The sequence below is a fragment of the Lissotriton vulgaris genome, chromosome 5 (genome assembly GCF_964263255.1).
Source record: "Lissotriton vulgaris chromosome 5, aLisVul1.2, whole genome shotgun sequence".
NCBI lineage: Eukaryota > Metazoa > Chordata > Amphibia > Caudata > Salamandridae > Lissotriton > Lissotriton vulgaris.
Genome location: NC_141693.1, coordinates 1,490,993,309 through 1,491,016,544, shown reverse-complemented (window position 1 = coordinate 1,491,016,544; position 23,236 = coordinate 1,490,993,309). Strand labels below are relative to the sequence as shown.

Genomic DNA, 23,236 nt, shown 5'->3' with positions numbered 1-23,236 from the left:
TTGTGACTCCGCTGGGTGCATTTAGATATTGTAGGATGCCCTTTGGGTTGGCGTCCGCCTCGGCTGTGTTTCAGAGAGTGATGCAACAGGTTTTGGTTGGGATACATAGTGTTTTATACTTTCAAGATGACGTGTTGATTGTTGGGAAAAGTTGTGAACATCATGATAAGGTCCTACCGAAGTGTTGGAACGAATGGAAAGTAATGGCTTGACCATAAAGAAAGAAAAGTGTCAATTAAAACGAGACAGTGTGACTTATCTGGGCCATGAGATATCTGGTCTTGGTATTAAGACCTAGAAGAGTATAATTGCTGCAATTGTCAATGCTCCTATACCGTCCAAAAAAGATCAGCTTAGGTCTTTTTTGGGTCTTGCTGAATATTGTTCAAAGTTTATAAAGGGATTTTCCAATGTTGTAGAACCATTGAGGGTGTTGATGAAGAATGGAGTTGCATTTAAATGGTGTGAGGTTTGTGATGAAGCATTCAAATGTGTTAAAAAAGGAATTGTGCATGCACCGACTCTCGGTCACTTTGATGTGAAAGCTAGGACTTCAGTTACCACAGATGCTAGTGCTGTAGGAATTGGTGCAGTACTGTCCCAGATTTGTAATGGTGTGGAGAAGATCATAGGATTTACATCAAGGAGACTTCAGGGTGCTGAAGCTTCTTATTCCGTTATTGAGAGGGAAGCCCTCGCTTGCACTTGGGGAATAAAGCATTTCAGATATTTCCTTTGGGGTTTGCCTTTCAGGGTAAGAACGGATCATAAACCCCTTGTACACTTGTTTAAGGGAGGAAGAGGTTTGGAAGGAAATGTAACTCCCAGGATTTCTAAGTGGATTCCGTCTGTGCTTGAGTACAATTTTGAGATGGAATATGTCAGAGGTGAGAAGAATGTAGTTGCAGACTATTTGTCAAGAATGCCCGTTGAGTCAGTAGGTGAAGATTTAGAAAATGATGACTTTGTAGTTAGTTGTAATGACATTTTGGCATTTGATAAAGCAGATTGGGAATCTGCTATGTCTGAGGATCAGGTGTTGTCAATTGTCATAAGAAATGTTTCTGAATGATGGTCTAGGGAGTCTAGTGTTGACATTCGTTTAAAGGGTTTTTATCATGTTGAGGGTGAATTAAGTGTTTCAGAAGGTAAGTTGTGGAGAAGAAACAGGTTGGTGCCACCATGCAATCTTAGGTCTAAGATTATGACTTTGGCGCACGAAGGTCATTTAGGAAGAAACATGACAAAGAGGAGGATTCGCGAGTCGTACTGGTGGCCAGGCATGGATGGAGAAATAGATGATTTGGTTAAAAATTGCTATACCTGTGCTGGTAGTGATAAAACTAAAATTGTTAGGCAGCCTCCCCTTTCGTGTGTTGATTTTCCGGTACGTCCTTGGGAAAAATTGGCTATTGATTTTCTTGGTCCAATTTCCAAATTGGGTGTCCGTAATAAGTTTTTGATGGTTCTGGTGGATTACCACTCAAAGTGGTTTGTGGTGGAGTCTACTGAGAGTATTGATACCAGAAGAGTAATTGGTTTTATGGAAAGAGTGTTTCTGAATGAAGGAATCCCAAAAACTCTAGTATCAGACAACGGGGTGCAGTTGGTTTCTAGATAAATGAAAGATTTTTTGGATGGTATGGGAATCTGTCATGAGAGAGTTGCGCTATTCAGGCCGCAAGCTAATGGCCTTGTAGAAAGGATTAACAGACTGTTGATGGAAAACATTCAACTATCTCTTGCTAATGGTCTACATGGTCAGATGAACTCAAGAAGATGTTGTGGTCTTATAGAGTCACGCCACATTCAGTTACTGGTGTCTCGCCTTTTGTTTCCCTTAAAGGGCGGGAACCTGGTACAAAGGAGGTTCCGGGTTGGTTGAGGAACAAAGTGTGTTTGGGTTGATCGTAAGGATGTGAAATGTAGTGTTCATAAACGGCAAAGTGATTCTGCTCAATCATATAATTTGAGAATGAGGGTACGTGAGAATGACATCAAAGTAAGTGATTGGGTTGTGACTAGGAAGGGAGGTATAGTGATTAAAGGGGAGAGTAAGTTTTCGCAACCCAAACAAGTGAAATGTGTCAAAAGAAACATTCTTATCTTGAGCGATGGTTCTGCTTGGAGTAGTGGTAATGTTGCTAAATGTACTACTCCCTAATGTTTGTTATTTTACGAAATGTAATCTTTATTAAACATGTTATATCATTTTGTATAGGTTGCCTTGTATTTTGTTTGCATTTGTAATGGGGGAGATGTGTTAGGATTTATGCTTATAGAACACTGAGCATGTTGCTAGGAGCTCAGAATGTTGTCTTGTAAAGTGCAGCTCAGTAAGAAGAGGTTGGTGAAGGAGCTGGAGGTCTTCTTATGTATGCCTATCTGAGTAAAGCTTATTTCATTCTATAAACTGCTTTGGACTCATCTTTACACAGGGTCTTTAAAAATATTCTCTGCATGTTGCATCATACCTTTTAACAGTGGGAGAGACTGCTGTTTTATGTGTGGCCCATAAAGTACCAAACAGAAAGTTCTCCCCTATAGCTCCTTTATGTAAGGTGTCCCCATGGTAAGTAGCTGCCCTGGGTATTCACTCCTGATATGAGGTGTTGTCATCAGGATGTGAGGGTTTTGCAGGATAAATATCAGGATCTGCGTCTCCTGAAGGGTCTACATTATAGTCATGCCAGGAGTCTGGTGGTGCTTTATAAATGCCCTCCCCTGCATCTGCATCTGTGCGAGGAGACCCCGGATGTGTAATGTTTAAAGGGTTACCTGGTGAATAAGGTACTAAAGGCACAGGTGAAGATGGTGGTAGGAAATGAGTAACAGGGACTGGTAGCTATGTCTTTTTTCTTCTGTAGAAGAATTTTATGTCTAGTATCCTCTAGAAAAGGAATTTTCCTTTTTGAGGATGGTGATAGTGCAGGTTTTGTTAGGATGCATCCAGTCTCTGTATGAATAGGTCTTTTTTAGGTTTCGCCTAAGTGAAAGCTGCGCACTGCGCAGCTTTTCGCGCAGGCGAAAACCTAATGAGAATACTATGTGGCTTCGGAATCCACCCTCTGTTCCATTGGCTAGCTCCATAAATGGAGGCTAGCCATTGGAACAGAGATCTGTCCGCCATGGCCGTACCAGATTCGTGGGCGTTCCCGCGATTTCTTCCCTCTCCACCCTTTTCTGATCGTCATCGCGGCGGTAGGTGTGTGCTATTTTTTTTTTTTCGTGTCGGCCTGTTTTGTTCTTTTTAGAAGTGTCTGTTGCTGGAGTTGGCTGCAAGATTTAAGATCTCACTGGCCTCCGCTTCCTCCCCGGTGGTTCGCGCCCCACAGATTGAAGACCTCTGGTCTATCTTGATGACCTTTTGTAACTTACCTGGTTCTTTTCTAAAGCGCTCTGTCACCTTTGGATAAACTGAATCAAATAAATAAATAAACAAATGGCAGCCGGAGGCAGAGCACACGGTTCGATGGGTGGCGCCAGGACACGCTTGCTGTGAGCAGGAGCGTCCGCACCTCCAGCTGGTCACTGGTTTAACCGAGGCTGGCGCTGGAGACCGAGGTCCGGTGGGCGGGCGAGGGGCTGGAGCTGAGGCCGCCCCGAGGAGTAGGTTTTTTCAGTTTATCGCTTCCATGAGGGCTGAATACGGGATCAGGTGACTCCTCGGTCTACGCAGCGCTCAGCCCCGCCGGCACACGGGTTGGGAGGAAACTATAGGCAACGCGGGCACTCGGGGAGACTTCTGCCCCGTTGTCCTCAGTTGCCCTGGACGCGGGGAGACTTCTGCCCCGTTGTCCTCAGTTTCCCTAGGATCGGCTGGGCGGGGAGGCACGGCGTGACCATGCGGGGCGGGGACGCCGGCGGAGGGAGGGGGCACGCGTGCCTAGTCGTGCTACTGGTGCCCGAGCCCACTGGGCTGCCACCGGGAGGCAGCCCAGCCCAGACACTGCTGAGCACCGACCTGTGATCCAGAAGCTTTTCCTGCATCCTCTCTGTCGAGGTCAGAGCAGCAGAGGAGGAGGGTCCGGCGATGCTGCCCGGGGTGAGTACCGCGCCCACACATGCCAGGACCCTCTGCCCCGTGGACCGATGTGCGTGAGCGGGTCCCCGGCGCAGTCTGCTGCACTGCATTTCATTGTATTGCATAATTTTTTGTTACTATTACTTTGATTGCAGGACTTGTATACTTTCATGGACCTACTTAAGATATTTTTTTTCTTTTGCTTTCAATACTCCAAGGGATTTTACGCGTTTGCATGCTCTATCCCGATGTGCTGCTTCCCCTCTATGATCCAAGCCTGGACTCTTTCTGCTGGAAAAAGTTATTGTGTTGATTCCAAAGCCCCTCAACGTCCTGCTTGCCTGTTGTTTTTAATTTAATGTAGGGATCCACCAACCCACTCACTGCTTCTGGTATCAGTCTGTGTATTCTTTCCAATGTTGCTCTCCCACTCACCATTTCAGAAGCCCAAGAAACTGGAGTTTTCTGCCAGACTGTTCTTTAAAACAAAACAAAATAAAGAAACATATGGCTTTGGGGGCACTGGCCCCTGCAACTGTGTGTATAAACCATCACATTGGTGTTATGGTGCATACATATGTATACATAATTGGCATTATTTTGTTTAGTTCAGCACTAGCATCAACATTTTTTTTCTGCTCTACCTAAACAACATAATCAAAAAGCATTGGCAAAACTAGTAACTTTGCACTGGCAAAGCCAGAAGGCGTGACCTATTGGCTTTGCCCATACTTGTTTGAGTGCACGAGTAACACATCCTGATGCGGTCCCATTAGTATTTGTCATAGGGTCAAAACTGGCTTAAGCAAATAATTTTTGGCACAAGGGGAAAAGGCAGATTGCTGGATTTAAAGCACAACTCCTTTTTTGTGTGAAGCTATTAAACTGCTATGGCTCCAAGGAGGGTTCATGCGGAGTTAAATGTTTATGTATGTGATCAGGTCTTGGAACCAGGCTACGCCCAAGCTCAGATACAAGGCAAAGGTCAAGTCATCAATGGTTTGTAATTAAACACATTGGTGGAGACTGAAGTGTGGTCCAAACTATTTGGGGGGGAAAAAGACCTAAACATGAGGTTCCGTCTTACCAGCACTGATAAAACAAAGACACTCCCCACATCATGAAGAACACAATGTTGGATAAATTCAAACATGAATACAAGATCATTTCATATCTATTTTTTTCATCAAACAAGGATAATGGATACAATACCGCTCCACTGTCGGCATGGTTATGTGAAAGGATATATGACATTCCTTGTCAAGTCTTGGAGAATATGGAGTAGGGGCTATGAATTAAGCTCAAACAGCTCTACAATGTTCTTCCTTTGACATAACAGTCAGCTTTAAGGCACCCTCTAATCAATTAAAGACCAAGAAGATCAAGTCGATAGCACCAGCCAACCATTTTTATCATAGCTTTCAGAGCACAGCTAGGAAAAATAAAGGCTTAATTGCCAACATCACATATTCCAACGCTCACACAAAAAAATGTAATCTACCATACTTCCCTCCTCCAGTTCTCAGATAGAAAAAAGGGTACCGAAAGCAAGTGATCATGGAAGCAATTAGGAGAAATACTCACCAGCATCATCATCGTCGTCAGCAGCATTTATGATTACGGGTGGATGCGTGGGGCTGGGCACATTTTCATGGTCGACCTTTATGACGCCACGAAGTTGTGGAGAAGTGTTTGGTAAGCCAGGGAGTTTGTCTTGTTGGAGTGAGGGCTGCATTGCCTTTACTTCATCGTCAGTAGACTCAGGCCAGCTAGCAGCAGCTACAAAAAAGAACCAGATAGGGACTAAAACACTAACAAAAGCTTTGACAAACTGTCCAGCGGGTACTCCAGCAAAATAGTTTTCCTTTTCAAACCTCGCTTATATTATCCCACTTAAGGAGTGGCTTATAGTACCCAAAACCTTGAAATCCAGGCTGTCTTCCCTCCCATTTACACACTTCAAGAATAAACAGTTCAATTCTAATGCCTTATGCCTTTAAACTCATTGCTTCAGGACTGGCCCGGCACGTAGGGCACTTCTTGGCTTTCCAAACCACAGGCTACAACACAGCACTGTCAGTCTTGATGAACTGGAAGATCACAATCAATACAGGGCAGAGTCTCTGGAAAGACAGAGGAATGTCAATTTCACATACTAATAGAATGAAGGAAAACTTACTTTTGCTTGGCGGGAAGAAGATACCATCCACAAAGCGTCCTTTGGTGTGATAGAAGGCACAATTTGCCTTCTGGCACCCTGAAAGCTGGTTCTCCCAATAGCACGGAATCTCACTGCGTTTTTTCTATAAACAAAAAGAAGTATATTACTCAAACTATCACTACTGCCTGAAATGACAACCCTAGAATGAACTGTGGACATTTATAGTTCACTAAAAAGAAGCAAGGATTTCTTGGAGCATGGGGCAGTAAAGGAAAGGTTGGCAGAAGCAAGGAGAGGATGACCTCTGCCAGAATACCCAAAATGTCTACTTTGCGGAAATATATAGGACTTCAGCACATCCACTTATCTAGGCTCTGAAGCGCTGAGAAAATATCCAGATTTCTTCCTCGCAAAGTAGCATGCACTGTTTTTTTCTTGGCCACTTTTCCTTGGGGAGTCTGTGCCTACATGGGTCATTATTAATGATGTCATTTTGGTACATCAAAGCCAGGAAGCCCATGTTTGTTGGTGACTCACATAAGCAGAGTGTAGGACAACTTGTTTTGCAGGTCTTTGATGCAGGTATTGATGCTACTTAAAGTGCATAGACCGGGAAACTCAGCTGACCCAATAAAATAAAGACCACATCATATAGCACACCAACAATTCTATCCTCACAAAACCATTCTGGATTTAGGCAACATGAGGCAATCTGATGCAACAAAGTACCAACAACAGATCTCCAGCATTTGATGCCTCCTAACAAAACTCAAGAAGAGGAGAACACGAACTTGCCCCTCTTATTGAACAACATTAGCAGCAAAATCTTTCCGCACTGACTGAGGCACACAGATAGAAGCTCAAACACAACTTTATCTTCCTATTATCTAAATATGACCTACCAGTAATCACTACACTGAATTGCCTTTTTTTTTTTACAAACCGGCCCACCATGACTCGGGTCAACAAGAACTAAGAAGACCATCCAGACAAATTGTGGAAGTGCACTATGCAAATGCTGACAATATAGCAGATGAGCTCCACTGAGATTCACATGCATGCCCTCTAAGTAATGCAAAGTATTTAAATCTTTCCCAGTAATTGTTCAGATGAAGTAATTGCGTCCTTCATTGGTCTTCATAAAATTCCTTAAGATTACAGTCAAAACTCGGAGGGTGAACCCCTGGCTTTTGCAAGAAGAAGAAAAAAAAATAGATGTTGAGTGACTTTGTTCAAGTGATGATAACAGATGAGGAGGAAGAAGAAGAAGAATTGTAAGGGAGGAGAAAAAGGAGGGAAATGAGAAAAGAAAGAAAAGTAGGACATGGAGGGAGGAGGAATTTAGAGGCAGGTTTGAGGTTGAGAGCGACGATGAGAAGAAGAGAATTCCGGGGAAAGTGAGGACTGTGAAATGGGATTGTCCATATGGCTCGCTGGGAGGGGATGCATGTTAGGCAGAGTGTGAAGGGTGAGAGAGTGTGTGTGTGTGTGTGTCTACGAAGCCATGTATTTTGTGGACATGGGTCTATTGTGCTGCAGCCCAAAAGGTGCAGACTGTGGTGGCTAGAGGTATTCTATGCTACAGAACAAAAAATCTACATGAATTTCAAGGAGGAATAGAATCCGTAGGACATTATCAGTAGAACATAGAGCAAATTACTTTCTTGGTGTCTTCCATCTAAAACCCTGGGATCACAACCAAATGAGATTGGGTCACAGCCACATCCTCGAAGATTCTGTGTCATGTAAAACTTTGGCGTGGGCTCTAGTGCAATGTGCACAGTTAGATTACTTACACACCTGGTTAGGAGTATATTATGTTGATAAATTCAAAGCCTTAATGGACTTGTAAAACCATTTATGTGCACCATTTTGTGACCAAATGCCACAATATGATTTGTTGTGAGAATATGCAAATACGGTACATTATTTTGCTAGTCTAATTAAAGTATCATTTTTTTTTTACTTTCTTCTGATAACTGTAAATTGTATTAGGCTTGGCTTATAGAGAATAGCCCAACTCTAAACATGTTGTTCCAGTTTGCCTTTCAACTGTGTCATTTGAAGTGCTGTATTAAGTGCATTTGTACAGCACAATCCCACATATCAGCCTTCTAAAACTATTAATTTAAGATTCTATTGCCCCCATTTAGAACCGTGATGGCCTTAAAATTCAACTCCAAAGTCACTTACATCAATCTCCATGTGCCTGTACTTGCACACTTGCCGGAAGCATCGTCCCTCTTGCCATAGTGTGCACACAGACTCATTTCCAATAGCAGCTTCACAGTGTCGAAACGCACAACTGTCCCCCTGTGCAGGAGAAAATAGAAAATTACTATGATGCCCTCGCGTACAAATCACAGCCCATAGACCATTCTTAATTTAAAATGTTGCTTTCGATTCAACTCTAAAAATATAAAAATGGGTCAAAACAGGAGATTTACAAAAAAAATTCCAGGGGTGTTTTACAAGCCCAACAGCACAAACACTCCAATGTAGGGAAGCACTATTGGCATTATAGAAATCCCTCTGTGGTACGGAAACAATCAGTTCTTCTGCAGAATTTGATGCATCCCACTTAGGGCACAATTTAACTTTACAGCACCAACGTAATGCCACACACAACAAGAAATTCAATTTGCTTTTTTCCCCCTCAAACAGATCAAAGAGAACGTATTGAATTTCTTCATCCTAGTTGTGCTTTCGTGACAAACACATAATACTGACTCATAAGAGAAGAAGGTTTCTAATACAAAAGTACTTCTGGGCCAGTGCATCCTAGAGAATGACTTCACTCTTGCCCAGCTCGTTTTCCTACCATCTGGAAAAGATGCATAACACAAAATACAACTGTAAAACATCAGAACCACACATACAGATATTGGGAAATCTTGGTTTCTAAAGTATACTTCTCTGCAGTAAAAATGGACGTATCTCAGAAAGCAAAATTGGACCATACCCTTACATTGGGTGGAAGACACGGAAGAAACATCAAAAGCAAATTAATAGGAATGTTTCATACTGTACAATGGCGATAACATCCCCAAATTTAATCACCTGCATTTCTTGCCAGGGGTAGGATGTGGAATTGTCAGGGCCTTCAAAAAAATCATTTGATCACGTGTGCACCAGGCCCTATTACTCAGCGGAGCACTTTCACAACTAGACACAAATATAGATCTTTTCTGAATTGGACACGGGCTCAGCCCTAAAGATTATCACATGAATGTATTGGGCGGTTTTATTTTATACAAAACATAAAAAAAGAAATGTATATGAATTATAACTCTTGGCATCTGAATATACTCAACCAAAATCACAAAAAATGACATTTGTTGTTTAATAATTCTTAATGTGCGAGTTACTTACCTTAGGTATCAATGTATCTGGTAGAGACGATTTTAGCCGCAGAATGCTTAACGTAGAATTATCCCCAGGCGTGAGACTAGACCCGGAAATTTTTTGCCACTGCATCCCTGCGCGCCGGGGGGCGGCATCAATCGACTCGGCCTAGGCGTCGTCCGCGTACGTAACGTTGGCGAGGTCACATTAGTCCCACCCCGGCGGGCCTAGGTCAGTTTTCGTCAGAGAACTTTTCCACACCACAACGCGGAACCATCAGACAAAACTGTGGGAGTTTGGGAACAGTGTGCGAAAAAACAGAAAAAGTGGAAAAAGAATGGTGACTAACAACACCACTAGGAGCAGTGTCAACACTGCAGCAGCCAAAGGCAGGAAAAAGAAAAAAAGAGCAGAGCACAGCCCTGAGCAGCCACCCTGCCAGGATGTAGATAGCCCCCTCTGGAGATAAGTAGCACATGCAAAAATGTCACGACAACATACAGCAGGACTACAACCCCAACCATGAACAACGAAGGGGAACTGGTGTCAAGACAAACAGAACCATCAAATCTCCAGGGGAACCCCAGCACAGAGTGTGACCCCCCCCCCCCCCCCAAGAAACAAGGGCAAGGGCACGGTGAGATGACCCCAACCCAGAGGGTAGCAGAGGGACCAGAACCCTTATCAACCAAAGGGAAGAGGGAGGGGAGGGAAGAAAGTGAAGGCAAGCCCCTAACCTGGATCAGAGCAGAGGAGCACAGGAGAACATATAAATCCATCCTCCAAAGTGTCAAAGAGGAGGAAGGAACAAGAAACAGAACAAATCATCCTGTTAAAAGAGCGAAAGAATGCACTTACAGAAGATATAGCCACCCACCGGGAGGCAAGTGCAGAGGACCAAGCTAAAGGCCCTGGAGGGGGAGGAGGTGAAGGTGGAGGAGGAGGCCGAAGCCCCGCCAAGAACCTCCGGATGGTCGAGTCCGCTGGGGCGTGGAACAAAAGGGTGCCATCAAAGGGAAGATCCACCAGCCCTTCCCGCACATTTTCCGGGAACACACTGGCCCGAAGCCAAGCATGGCGGCGAAGGGCAACGGAAGAAGCCATGGTACGACCAAGCATCTCCGAGATGTCCAGAGCGGAGCGAAGAATAAACGCAGCCAGCTCCCGGCCATCTAATGCATGGTTCCGCAAGTCAACACCAGCACCCCCCTGAGAAGCTGCAGATTCAAGGGACTCCACCGAGTCCATCAAGCAAGATGAGGCCCTAGCCAACACATAAAGTGGTAAGGGTCCGCAGAGCCGCACTGGTTGAAGCAAATATATTACGGCCCCAAGAGTCCAGCCAGCGGGCTTCCCGTGAAGGTGGAGTCAATAGCGACGGCAGGGAAGGAAAGGCAGTCCGCAAAAGGGGGACACTCGCCGAGGGGTGGAGGGAAAGACACACCGGGTCATGTGGATCTGGAAGGTGCTGCTGCAGAAGTTGTTGGGGCACCGGATCCCCCGTGGCGGGGCACCCCCAAGTCCCAGTCAGAGAAGATTGGAGCGCACCTTCAAAGGGGAGCAGGAGCTCCCTCCCACCAGAGCCCTCGTGAAGAACCTCCAAAAGATGATCCGCGGGGAAATGGACAGCCGGATCCGCCATGCGCAAAATTCCCACAGCAGTTGAAACAGCGCGAGCGAAGGTCACACCCGCCTCCGTAGTGCCCCACGGCAGAAAAAGCAGCTCCTCCATGGGGAAACTGATGCAAACTAAGGCGGGCATCCCCTAAACCAAGTGAAGCGGGGAAGGGCCAGGCCCAGAAAGGAGAAAGAGGCACCAAAGAGGGGGGGCCTGTGGTTCCTCCGGCAAAAACCACGGCTGCGGCGACGGCAAGGAGAAGTCTTTTGATGACGTTGGGGAAAAAGCCACGCCGCGGCGGCCCGTCTCCGGAGAGGACGACACCAACAGTTGCCCAACCTCTGTGGAAAAGGGGGCGTCCGAGGACTAATCCACGTCCTGTAGAGTTCGCAACCTGGAGCAGGGCGTCGTCGTCATCCAACACCAGAGGAGACGCTGAACAGGCCTTCACCACGTCACATGGCACAGCTTACCGGGGCTGGGCTGGAGCCGAAGTGGCCAAGGGACAGCGTTGTAACGGCGCTGACGCGACCTCAGAAGAGGCAGCCGCCTGCGTGGAGGGACGAAAAACACCTGGAGAGCGACAAGGAGTCCCCCGCCAGCCTCGACCCATGAGAGTACGAGAGGGGTCCACCGACCCCCATGGCGGCGCCAAGGTCGACTCGACCTCCGGCGAGGCAGCTGCCTGCGTGGAGGGACGAGAGGGACCCGGGGAATGACAAGGAGTCCCCCGCAATCCTCGACCCATGAGGGGACGAGAGGGGCCCGCTGACCCGTGTGGCACCGCTAAGGCCAACTCGACCTCCGACGAGGCAGCCGCCTGTGTGGAGGGACTAGAAGGGTCCGGGGAGGGACGAAGGGTCCCCCTCCAGCCTCAACCCATGGCGGGACTAGAGGGGTACGCCGACCCCTGTGGCTCCGCCAGGGCCAGCATCTGCCGGCGCCGTAGCATCATCACCTCAGCTTCAGACAGAATCTCCGGCTGTCTTAAGGGCAGAGAGGGGCTCGGGGATGTGTCCCGAGCCCCGGCGACCTCCCAAGACACCACAGGGACTCCCGCAGGAGTTTGCGGCGAAGCAGACACCTCTGAAGGAGGGACCCCCCCAAAGGGCCGTACCCCAACAGCACCACATCCTCCGAGCCTGAATCCGAACCAGTCGGCGCTGGGGCCGAAGCCGTCGGGGACGCACCGGAGGGCCCCACACAGCGCAAGGGATCCGTCGATGTCCCAGGAGGTGAAGGAGGAGAAGCTAGCGAGGCCTGCAAAGCAGAGCATACGTCTCCATCTGGGGCTCTCGACGCCCCCTCACTGGGAAACGGTGGATAGGGGAATGATACGCGGGCTGCATCACCGGCGGAAAGCTCACGTCCCCAACAGGCCAGAAACCAGCCCTCTGGGACAAACTGCGACACTTACCGACAGGGGAGCGACGCTCTTGAGGCACAGGAGAGGGATGAGGAGGACGACGATGACGGCCGCTTCGAAAACCTTCTGCAGAAGCGGAGCAAGGTGATGAAGCCAAACTGGACATGGGAGCTGAGAAAGGTTTCAGCCGGCATTCCCGCCGCGACTTCGGCTTCAACCGTTGGCACACCTCGCAATCATTGGAGCCGTGATCATCCCCAAGCACCACATGCAAATGAGTTGAGGGTCCGTTGCCGACAAAGCGCCCACAACACGAACAAGACTTAAAGCCCGAAGGCATCCACACACTGTTCCCACAACACATGCAAGAGCGAAGGGAAAGGCTAAACAGGCCCGGGGCACAAACCGGATCCGCGCTGGAAAAAACTGACGTAGGTGCCCGGGGTGGAACTTATGTGACCTCGCTGACGTCACCTACGCGGACTACGCCTGGGCGGAGTCACATGATGCCGTCCCGCAGTCTCACACCTGGGGATAATTCTATGTTAAGGAATCTGCAGCTAGTAGTCTATCAGATTCTAATAACAAATTTCAAAACCGTAACATATCTTTATAAAAAATAAAAAAACTTTTGCCATTAAGTCATTATATAATTTTACTCTCATAGGATTGAAACACAAAACTAATGAGAAAAGAAATGTTATATATATATATGTGATCAAGGGCGGGAGCACCCGAAACGGGTAGTGGCAGAGCAGGCTAAATAAAGATATAATTTCTGCGCTATACCTGGGTCCACGCTCGTCTTTTCCAAAAAGGATTGTGTTATTGAGCAAGAAATTAAAAAAAAAATATATATATATATATATATATATAAAAAAATCACTCGAGAGTGTGCTTTCCCATTCTTTTTCAATAAATGATTGAAATACTTTTGTGGATTTACAAACGGCTGGACTCCTGCCGAAGGGAAAGGCAACCGTGTTTATCAGAGCGCAGGCGTTGAATAGAAGGAGTCAACCTGGTTGATATATATATACATACACACACATACATACGAGTGCATTCCTGTCCCTCCAAAAAGCCATCTTCAGTCTTACCATCAAATCTTATATGTTACAGTGCCTATCCATAGGATTCTGTAAAGTTGGCATGGAAAATGCTACTTAGCTTTATGCATCTGTTCTTGGCATGTAGGGCTGCTGACATGCATATCTTAGCATAGATCGCCGCCTAGTGTTGGGTCCGGATGTTTGCACCTTGTTGTCTTGGAAGAGTCTTCGAAGTATCACGAGATAGGTGACTCCTCCCCTGGGCTACAGTGTGCATGGGCATCTTCTCCATCTTCAGATTGTTTTTCGCCATTGTGGCAAAGATAGAGTATAGGAAAGTAAGACATGACCATGGAAATGTATGTAAAGAAGATAACCCTGCAGCTGTGACAGGCACCGGGGAGGAGGGTGGGCGATATGAATGTCAGCAGCCCTACATGCCAAGAACAGATGCATACTGGTAAGTAGCATTTTCCGTTCGAGGCATGTGGGCTGCTCAATTCATATCTTAGCATAGACTGTATAGCAGTTTCTCCTCTAGCGGTGTTCGCCCGTTCCAGCTGCAGTAGTTTGAAACAGAGTTTTAAGGACAGCCTGGCCTACAGCAGCTTGTTGTTTAGCTTGCACGTCAACACAGTAGTGTTTAGTGAAAGTGTGTATGGTAGACCATGTAGTTGCCCAAATTTTGTCTTCTAGGGGAATATTTACTTGGAAAGCCAATTTGCGTGTTGAGTGGGCTTTTGGGGGAACTGTTAAAGTGCGCTTTGCCTTTTGATAGCATATTTGAATGCATTTAACTATCCATCTGGGTATTCCTGTCTTAGAAATGGGATTACCCTTATGTTGTGGTGAAAACGCAACAAATAGTTTCTTTGTCTTTCTGAATGACTTTGTTCTGTCAACGTAATATAGCAGATCTCTTTTAACGTCTAGTGTGTGTAGAGCTCTTTCAGCTACTGACTGCGGGTTTTGTAAGAAAACTGGCAACTCTATAGACTGATTGATGTGGAAAGTGGAGATAACTTTTGGCAGAAATTTAGGGTTTGTACGAAGCACTACCTTATTGTGGTGCATTTGCATGAAAGGTTCCTGAATGATTCGTGCCTAGAGCTCACTCACTCGCCCGAAGGAGGTAATGGCAATTAAAAATAACACCTTCCATGTTAAGAATTGTAGTTCACATAAATGAAGTGGTTCAAAGGGTGGTCCCATGAGTCTGGTAAGTACTATGTTTAAGTTCCAGACTGGCGAAGGTGGATGCTTTGGAGGAATAATTCTTTTAAGTCCTTCCATAAAAGCTTTGATAGGTGGTATTCTGAACAGGGACACATGTTGTCTGTTTTGAAGATATGCTGCTATAGCAGCAGCGTGTAGATTTATGGATGAGTACGTAGATTACATCTTTGAAGATGTAGCAGGTAACAGATTATGTTTTGTATGGAGGCATCTAATGGATTGATTTGGTTATTGCAATAAATTACAAATATTTTACATTTAGCTGCGTAGCATGCTCTGGTAGTAGGGCGCCTTGCTTCCTTGATAATGTTCATGCAGTCTGGAGGCAAGTTAAGATATCCGAACTCTAAGACCTCAGGTGCTAGATCGCTAGGTTTATCTGATTGGGATCTGGGTGCCTGATTTCCATGGTTCTGTATTAGCAATTGTGGCGAACTGAGAGTTCTAGGAGCGTGTGTACCATGGCTGTCTTGCCCATGTGGGAGTAACCAGGATCATTTTGAGTGACTGTTGCCTTAGTTTGCATGCCACTAATGGAATCAGTGGGGTTGGTGGAAAAGCGTACTCAAATCTGCCTGACCAGTTCATCCATATTGCATTGCGACAACGGGTGTGAGAACCTGGCACCAAAGGACGGGCATTTTGAGATTTCGTTTGTGGCGAACAGATCTATTTATTTATTTATTTTAAAAGGTTTATATAGCGCTGGCTAGACCCGGCGGTATCAGAGCGCTTTACATGAGCATCAGATCATTAGTTACAGGTTACATTGTTACAAAGGTTACACAGTTCTTAGAGCATGGCAACAAAGTTACTTGTAAGCTCGAGAAAAACAATGAGCACAAAAACGTAAGGGGAAAAGAAGGCAAGGTGAGAGATTCAGGGGGGGTTGGAGTAGGGGAAGTAGACAGATAAAGAAGGTGGGAAAGAGGAGGGGAGGGGAGGGTGAGAGACACAGCATGGGGAGAAGAGGGGAAGGGTGACGGGGACACAAACCCGTAGATGAGTCAAGGCAACATCTAAAGTCCAGTAAGCTGTGATCCCAAGGGAAGTGGTATCCCTTCCCTATCTCTATTGCGAGAGGCTCCCTTTACGCAGTGGACTCTCTCAGAGAGGTCTCTGAGACTCCAAAACCTACATACTGGATCCTTCGCCAAAAAGGGGAGAGGGAGTGCTTTGGCAAGGGGTGCCATACCATACCTCAAGTGTGAGTGGCTCCCTTGGCGCAGTGGACTCACTCAGCGGGTTCGCTGAGACTCCAGAGTATAAATATTGGATCTTTCCCCAACAAGGGGAGAAGGAGTGCTTAGTCAAAGGGCACAAAGGACAGGTGGTAGGCAGAGTAGCAGGCAAGGGGAGAGATTCAAGGGAGAGAGGATAGGGGCTAGGGAAGAGACAATAATGAGAGACGAAAAGAAGTCTGCCTAAAAACCGACTGGGTAGGTGACGACCAAGGAGGGAATTCAAGGCCCATCTCCCCTATAGCTAAACCAAGTAACTCCATCGGGCATCAGACAAAATAGTTCAGTCTCAAAACATTGAGAGAGGAGGGAGGGAAAGACATAAATAGAGTGAGGAGAAGATAGGAGAGACGACAGGAAGTGCAACAATGTGGTTCAACAATATACTAGAAGAAGATAAACAAGTAAACATTAAATCAAACAATCAGCAATACAATTAGGGGAGGAGTGAAAGGCGAGAGAAAGTAGTGGGGGGTAGGGGAGGAGAGGGAGTGAGGATAAGGGAAGAGACAACCATAGAGACGAAAGGAAGTCTGTCTAAGGTTCACAGAAAAACAGGGTGGGGACAAAGGGCAAGGGCATGTGAGGGCAGAGGATAGAAGCTGGAAAGAGTAGGAGCGGAGAGGGGGGAAGGTTGCATAAGGTGCATAAGGTTTGAACAGACAGGGGCACGTATCTCCTGCCTGGGGGCTGTATTGTCTTGTTGGAGAATGCAGGCAGTGAGACTCTGTTCATCTCCGATGGGTGAAAAGCTGGCGTAAGAGAGTTCTTTGTTTCTAAGTTTGTGTCTTTATTGGTGGCCATTTTGGGGTCAGGTGGCCCCTTCTCAGTAGTGCGAGCTGGGGCTTTACAACAGTTGCTGGTTTCCTGATATTGAAATCCCTCTAGCCCAACACGGAGGTCATCTCCCTGTCAGCAATGCGCTCGTGCTATTAGACAGTCTCTAACAGGGAGAGCAACGAGTTTGCTGAGATTATTTCAGGAGGGCGGCCATTTTGGAGATAGGCGTCTCCAGTGCGGTGGTGCGCCATGGTGTTCCGCCACTACCGTCTCCTGCTCAGCCGAGTTTGGGTCGCTTCTCCGATTCAGTCCCCATCAGGGGTCGGTCCATCCCCCGCCACGTTTCGTCGCTCCTCCGCCGGTATCCGTGGGGGGGCTCCGCCCCCGAAGCAGACCGTGCCTCTCCCGGATGTCCCCACTTTTGGAAGAATGGTTGGAGAACTTGAGGTTGAATCTCCAATTTGTGTATTTGTTGGCTGTGTTGGCTTAGTAGATCTGCTATCTGATGGTCTATTCCTGGGAGGTGTTCTGCCATGCGAAAAATATTTTTGGGAATTGCCCATCTCCATATGCTCTGTGCTAGTTGAGATAGCTGCAGAGTGTGTGTCCCTCTCTTCTTTTGGATGTAGTACATGGCTGTCATGTTGTCCGTCCGGATTATCACAGCCTTGTTGCACAAGTATTTCTGAAAGGCTTTCATTGCTAGAAATACTGCTAGTAACTCTGAGTGGTTTATATGTAGTGTATTTTGCTTGATTGTCCAGAGACCTTGGACTGTATATTGAAGGAGATGGGCTCCCCAACCTGTCAGTGATGCGTCCACTGTTAATACTACTTGTGGAACTGGCTCTTGGAACAGTCGCCCCTTGGAAAGGTTTTGTAGGTTCCACCACTGCAGAGAGTTGGAAGTGTGACTGTCTACCAACACTGGGTCTTTTAGTTGTCCTTGAGCTTGGTTCCACTGCCGTGCTAGGCATTCCTGTAAGGGACGCCTTTGAAGCAGAGTATGAGGGACAATGAATATGCAGGAGGCCATCCTGCCTAGAAGCTGCATGAAGATTCGAGCTGGCAGGGAGTGTTGTATTTGAAATCTTTGAATGAGAGCCTGTATGTTGGTTATTCTGGTTGGATTTGGATATGCCTTCGCCACTGAGGTATCTATTGTTGCTCCCAGATATTGTTGTATGTGGGAGGGTTTCAGATGTGACTTTGGGTAGTTTATGGAAAATCCTAGACTGTGTAGTAGCTGGATTGTTTGAGATGTATGGCTTACACACTGTGCGTATGAGTTGGCTTTTATGAGCCAATCATCGAGATAGGAGAACACATGGATGTGTTGCCTTCTGAGGTGTGCTGCTGCTACTGCTAGGCATTTTGTAAAGACCCTTGGTGCTGTAGTTACCCCCAAGGGGAGAACTTTGAATTGATAGTGGTGACCTTCTATTGTGAACCTGAGGTATTTCCTGTGAGCTGGATGTATAGGGATGTGAAAGTATGCATCTTTGAGGTCTAATGTAGCAAGGAAGTCGCCTTGCTGGAGTAGTGGGAGTACTTGTTGTAGAGTGATCATATGGAAATGTTTCTTTTTTGGGAATGAGGAAGTATAGATAGTATACCCCTGTCCCTTGATGTTGAAATGGGACTGGTTCTATGGCACCCTTTTCCAGCATGGATAGCACCTCTTGTTGTAACAGCGTGATGTGTTATTTGGACATTGGACGGCGTTTGGGCGGTATGTTGGGTGGAGTAGAAGTGAGTTCCAGGCAATAACCATACTGAATAATTTGTCTCACCCACCTGTCTGTCGTAATGGCGTTCCAGACTGGTAAGAATTGTGTTATTCTTCCTCCGACTGGTGTTAAGTGGTCTGGAGGGAGTGTGAACAAATCACTGTTTGTTGGCGGTGGAGGCCCTGGTGTTATTACCACCACGTCCTCTGCCCTGGTTATTGTTCCCTCTATAACCTCCTCTATTGAAGACTATTAAAGGTGCCTTGTGTAGTACTTTTAAATGATGAAGAGGTTTGGGATGTGTTGCCTCTGCCTGAGCCTCGAAAAGAGGAGCGACGAAAGGAGCTCCTAGACTGTTGCAATTGAAGTGCACCCATGGACTTAGCGGTGTCAGTATCTTTTTTCATCTTTTCTAAGATGGTATCAACTGCAGGACCAAACAAGAAATCCTGGTTAATGGTTTGATTGAGTATGGTAGATTGCACCTCATTTTTAAAACCCGAGATGCGGAGCCAGGCATGCCGGCATAGCAACACACTAGTGTTGAGAGACCTAGCTGCCGTATCCGCTGAATCAAGGGCGCATTTTATGGATGCATTAGTGAAGAATTTCCCTTCCTGTATTAGGTCATTTGCTTTTGCCTTATAGGGTTCTGGTAGGTGTTGTAATAATCCCTCCAGTTCATCATAGTGTGCTCTGTCATAGCGTGCTAGGAGAGCTTGTGTATTGGCAAATCTCCAGGTATTTGCTGCCCGAGAGGCCACTCTTTTCCCAGAGGCTTTTGACATTTTTGGCTCCTTGTCTGGGGGGGGCGGGGGGGGATCACTTTTTGCGAATTTGCCCTTTTCCTCGCATTAGATACAACTAGAGAGTCTAGTGTTAGCTGAGACTTGATATAAGAGGGGTCTGTAGGGGCTGGTTTATATTTCTTTTTAATTCTTGGGTTGAGGGCACGCGCCCTTGGCTGGGTCTTTAAAGATGTCTGGTGCATGCTTTAGTACTCCCTTTTCTTCTCCGATGTTGGGAAGGTGTTAAATAGGAAATCCTCCTCTACAGGGTCAGCTTGCATTTGTACGCTGTGATACTGAGCTGCTCTGACAACTAACTGGTTAAAAACGACAGTATCGTCAGTAGGAGATGGCTTTGTTGGGGGTTGGCGAGGGATCGGGTATGGGTTGTGTATCATATGGGTCATCCTGATCGTCCCATGTGTGATCCTGGTTTCCTTGCTCATCAGGGTCTATAAAATCCTGTTGAGGATTTTCACCCATGTCTTCTCCCTCATCATAATGTGGGGGTGTAGGAGAATATGGAACATAAGGCACATCAGGAGTGAAAGGTCTTGAAGGGGATGTCCTAAAGTCCTTTTTAGGTTTCGCCTCGTCGAAAGCTGCGCTCTCTGCGCAGCTTTTCGGCGCAGGCGAAAACCTAATGAGAATAATATGTTGGTTGGGAATCCGCCCCTCTGTTCCATTGGCTAGCTCCATAAATGGAGGCTAGCCATTGGAACAGAGATCTGTCCGTCATGGCCGGACCAGATTCGTGGGCGTTCCTGCGATTTCTTCCCTCTGAATCGTCATGCGGCCGTGGGCGGGGCAGGTGAGTGCTTATTTCCTCTGTGTGGAATAAATCTCCATATGCATCTGTTGCCGCCATTAATGTGCGCAGGAACTCCGACGACAGCAGCCACGCTCAATGCGGAGCATTAATAAATCAGGGAGTGTGTGTGAGTCCCTCGTATCGAATGCTTTATTTATGACTTCTTTAAATGCGCCTTTTCAGAATTAAGTACATTGGCACCGGCGGCGATAAGCTTTATGGCAGCTGCAGAGTTCTTCTGCAGCAGGCTGTGTTCTTTTTTCTTTGCTTCTCTCCCACGCCTTCCTCGTTTTTTTCCCCCCTGCACTAGAGAGAAAATTCAGCCCGTGTCTCCGGAATGTATATCTGCTTGGATTGCGGCAGTTTCGGGTGCCTTTTGCATGCGCTGTCGTTCCACGCTGTCTTATCCTCATGCAAACAGTAAATTTCGAGTCAGCTACAAGTCACAGCCTTCTAACAAAGTACGCTTTTGCGTTTTTCCTCTGGTGTAATAAACCTTTCTTTTGCCCGACAGGTTGCGAAGCATTAGTCCCCCAATGTTTTTCATGCTCAATATACACACCTAACTTTAGCGTAAGTAATGTGAGGCATGCGTATTTACATTGGGTGTAAAGGACACGCATGCACCCTTATATTTCAGTATTTTAAGGGGCTGGAAAAAAATCTCTGTACAGAAGAGAAATAAAGACAAAGGGGCATTTGCAACTAAAATGTAAGCATACACCTGTTGGTATAATGTTAAGAGCACGCATGCAAATCTAGGCTTTGCATACATTTCTATGTGCAGTCTTAGCCATTTGTGGGACTCCCCTGACGTATAAATCTCTGCCAAGCATCAGGAGAAATATGTGATGGGCTCACGTTTTATTACTTCAACTGTCGTCACCTCTAGCGGGAGGCGTCAAAGACGTAATCAGGCGACCTATGGTTTGGATAACGTCATTAACTGACCCGTGATTGAGTATATGGGCATAAGGTAAGCCAGCAGCTGGTGATGGATTCCTCTGACCGTTGTTAAGGGCAAGAGGAACATGGCCCATCTGCTGTAACATCACGGAGCGCAGCGGGAGTGATGTGTCAGAGTCTCGCGCCGTCCTCCAGGCCCATCCATTTTGTATGTCCTTGAGGCCCCTGGAAGAGTTCCAAAGGTTGCTCGCAGCCTCTTCTCTCTCTCTTAATCAATGCCAGCTGAGTGTCATTGGTGTCTGGCAGCTAATTTGATGTCGTCACATGCCTCTGGGACTGTATTGCCGTCGTGTGAGTAGTAAGTAATAGAGGGCATGCAGGATGATCCTTTTTTGAGGTACGCTTGGTCCTTTCTACAAGTTGTCCTGTGAAATGCCAGTCATGAGAAGGTAGGGAAACCTCTGATTTTTCAGGAAAGGCGGGAGTCTCACGGATGCTGGCTGTATTTACATGTATATTGTGTTTTTAGAAGTGATCATAAAGCATCTCTTGTAGCTCCTATTACTGGTGCCATGTGTGATGTTGGTCTGTTAGGACACTGAAGCCCACAGGCATTCAATGAGAACTGGGCCACTTCTTGCAGCGTCAGTCACAATAAAGGCAGTTCTGATGGGCAATGTGCGGTCAGCTCTATTTTGTCACACACTGGAGGCATGATCTGAATTCCAGGCCCAGAATAGATAGTGAATACAAGTAGATATTGCCATTGCCAATAGGTCTGGCCTTGGCAAGCTGGCACAGTGGCTAATTTTTATTTTTTTATTGCAAGCATATGCCACAGAAAGAAAAAAAAAGAGAACGTGCCACTGCCCAGACAAAGTAGCCATCTGCTTGCAGTAAATATTTTAATCCAGCATTGGCATAGCCAATAGGTCTCACCTATTCTAGATCTATTTGCTTTGTAAACGATTTTTTTAGCCGTGTTGTACTGCAGCACAGATGCTTTGCAGCATGGTTAAAAGCAACGAGGGAGGAAGGATAACAAATGGATGGGAGAGAAAGGATTTGGCACCATGGGCAGAGTTTTCATCCTCCGAACTGGAGAACCAGGTTCGAGCCTTTGCGTCGGCTCAACATTCTGTGATTCTGGGTTAACCTCTTGAGGATAGATGTACTAACATTGGAAATACTGATTTCGTAATTGCGAATGTCTCAGAATCGCAGCCAGGAAATCGGTATTCCTAACCTATGAAACTCTTTTGAGTTTCATTAGGGATTCATAGTGGGTCTTAAATAGGCCTATCATATATATATTAATGTTCTAGGTCGAAATTTGCAAACCATTAGGAGTCACAGCCATCACTGGAATGGTGGCCTGCTGAGGTCAGCAAACCACCAGGTCTGTGATTGCTTTTTGACAATTTTTAAAAAAAATTTTTTTTAAAAGCAGCCCGTTTTTTAGGTGTCGCCTGTCAAAAGCTGCGCACCGCGCAGATTTTCGGCGCAGGCAAAATCTAATGTTTACAGTATGTGTGTGTTGTCCAGCCCTCTCTTTCCATTGGCTAGCTCCATAAATGGAGGCTAGCTATTGGAAGAGAGATCTGCTCGTCATTCTGTGAGCAGATTCGTGGACGTTCCGGCGATTTTTAGGCTTTTCGCTACATCATGTGGCTGTTGGCGTGTTTATTATTTTTTTTTATTTAAAGCTTTGTTTTCGTCATTTTGGAAGTGTCCTTTGCAGGAGTGGGTTGCGCGATGTCCCGCTGTCCGTTCCCGCCCCCCTCCCGCTGTCCGTGAGCCCGTTCCCGCCCCCCGACCCCCTCCAGCTGTCCGGTCCGTGTGCCCGTCCCCCCTCCAGCTGTCCGGTCCGTGTGCCCGTCCCCCCTCCCGCTGTCCGGTCCGTGTGCCCGTCCCCCCTCCCGCTGTCCGTGAGCCCACCCCCTCCCGCTGTCGGAGTGCTTTGTGTGGTCAGGCGATCCTCTGTATCTGCCGCCCCCCTCCCGCTGTCCGTGAGTGCTTTGTGTGGTCAGGCGATCCTCTGTTTGTATCTGCGAATGTTCCCTAACCTCCCAATAAAATGTTTTTTACGAATAGGCGTTAATTAGGCCTCGAGTGAGTAAGAATGGTAGCCCGCTTCTCCCAGACGGCCTCCATTTGGAAGTGTGTCTTTTGCAGCGG

General features: G+C 46.6%; 1 protein-coding gene across 7 annotated transcripts in view; it reads right to left on the bottom strand.

The window, feature by feature from the left end:
• The window catches only part of LOC147712816 (zinc finger CCCH domain-containing protein 11A-like), a 507,151-nt gene that overhangs the window by 384,567 nt on the left and 99,348 nt on the right, over nt 1-23,236 (bottom strand). For all 7 annotated transcript variants that reach the window (XM_086923487.1, XM_086923489.1, XM_086923491.1 and 4 more), the window contains exons 5-7: nt 8,379-8,498; nt 6,204-6,327; nt 5,609-5,803 (exon numbers count right to left, since the gene is read on the bottom strand). In XM_086923487.1, the coding sequence (XP_086779613.1) occupies nt 5,609-5,803; nt 6,204-6,327; nt 8,379-8,498 (439 nt within the window). The remainder of the gene's footprint in view (nt 1-5,608; nt 5,804-6,203; nt 6,328-8,378; nt 8,499-23,236) is intronic.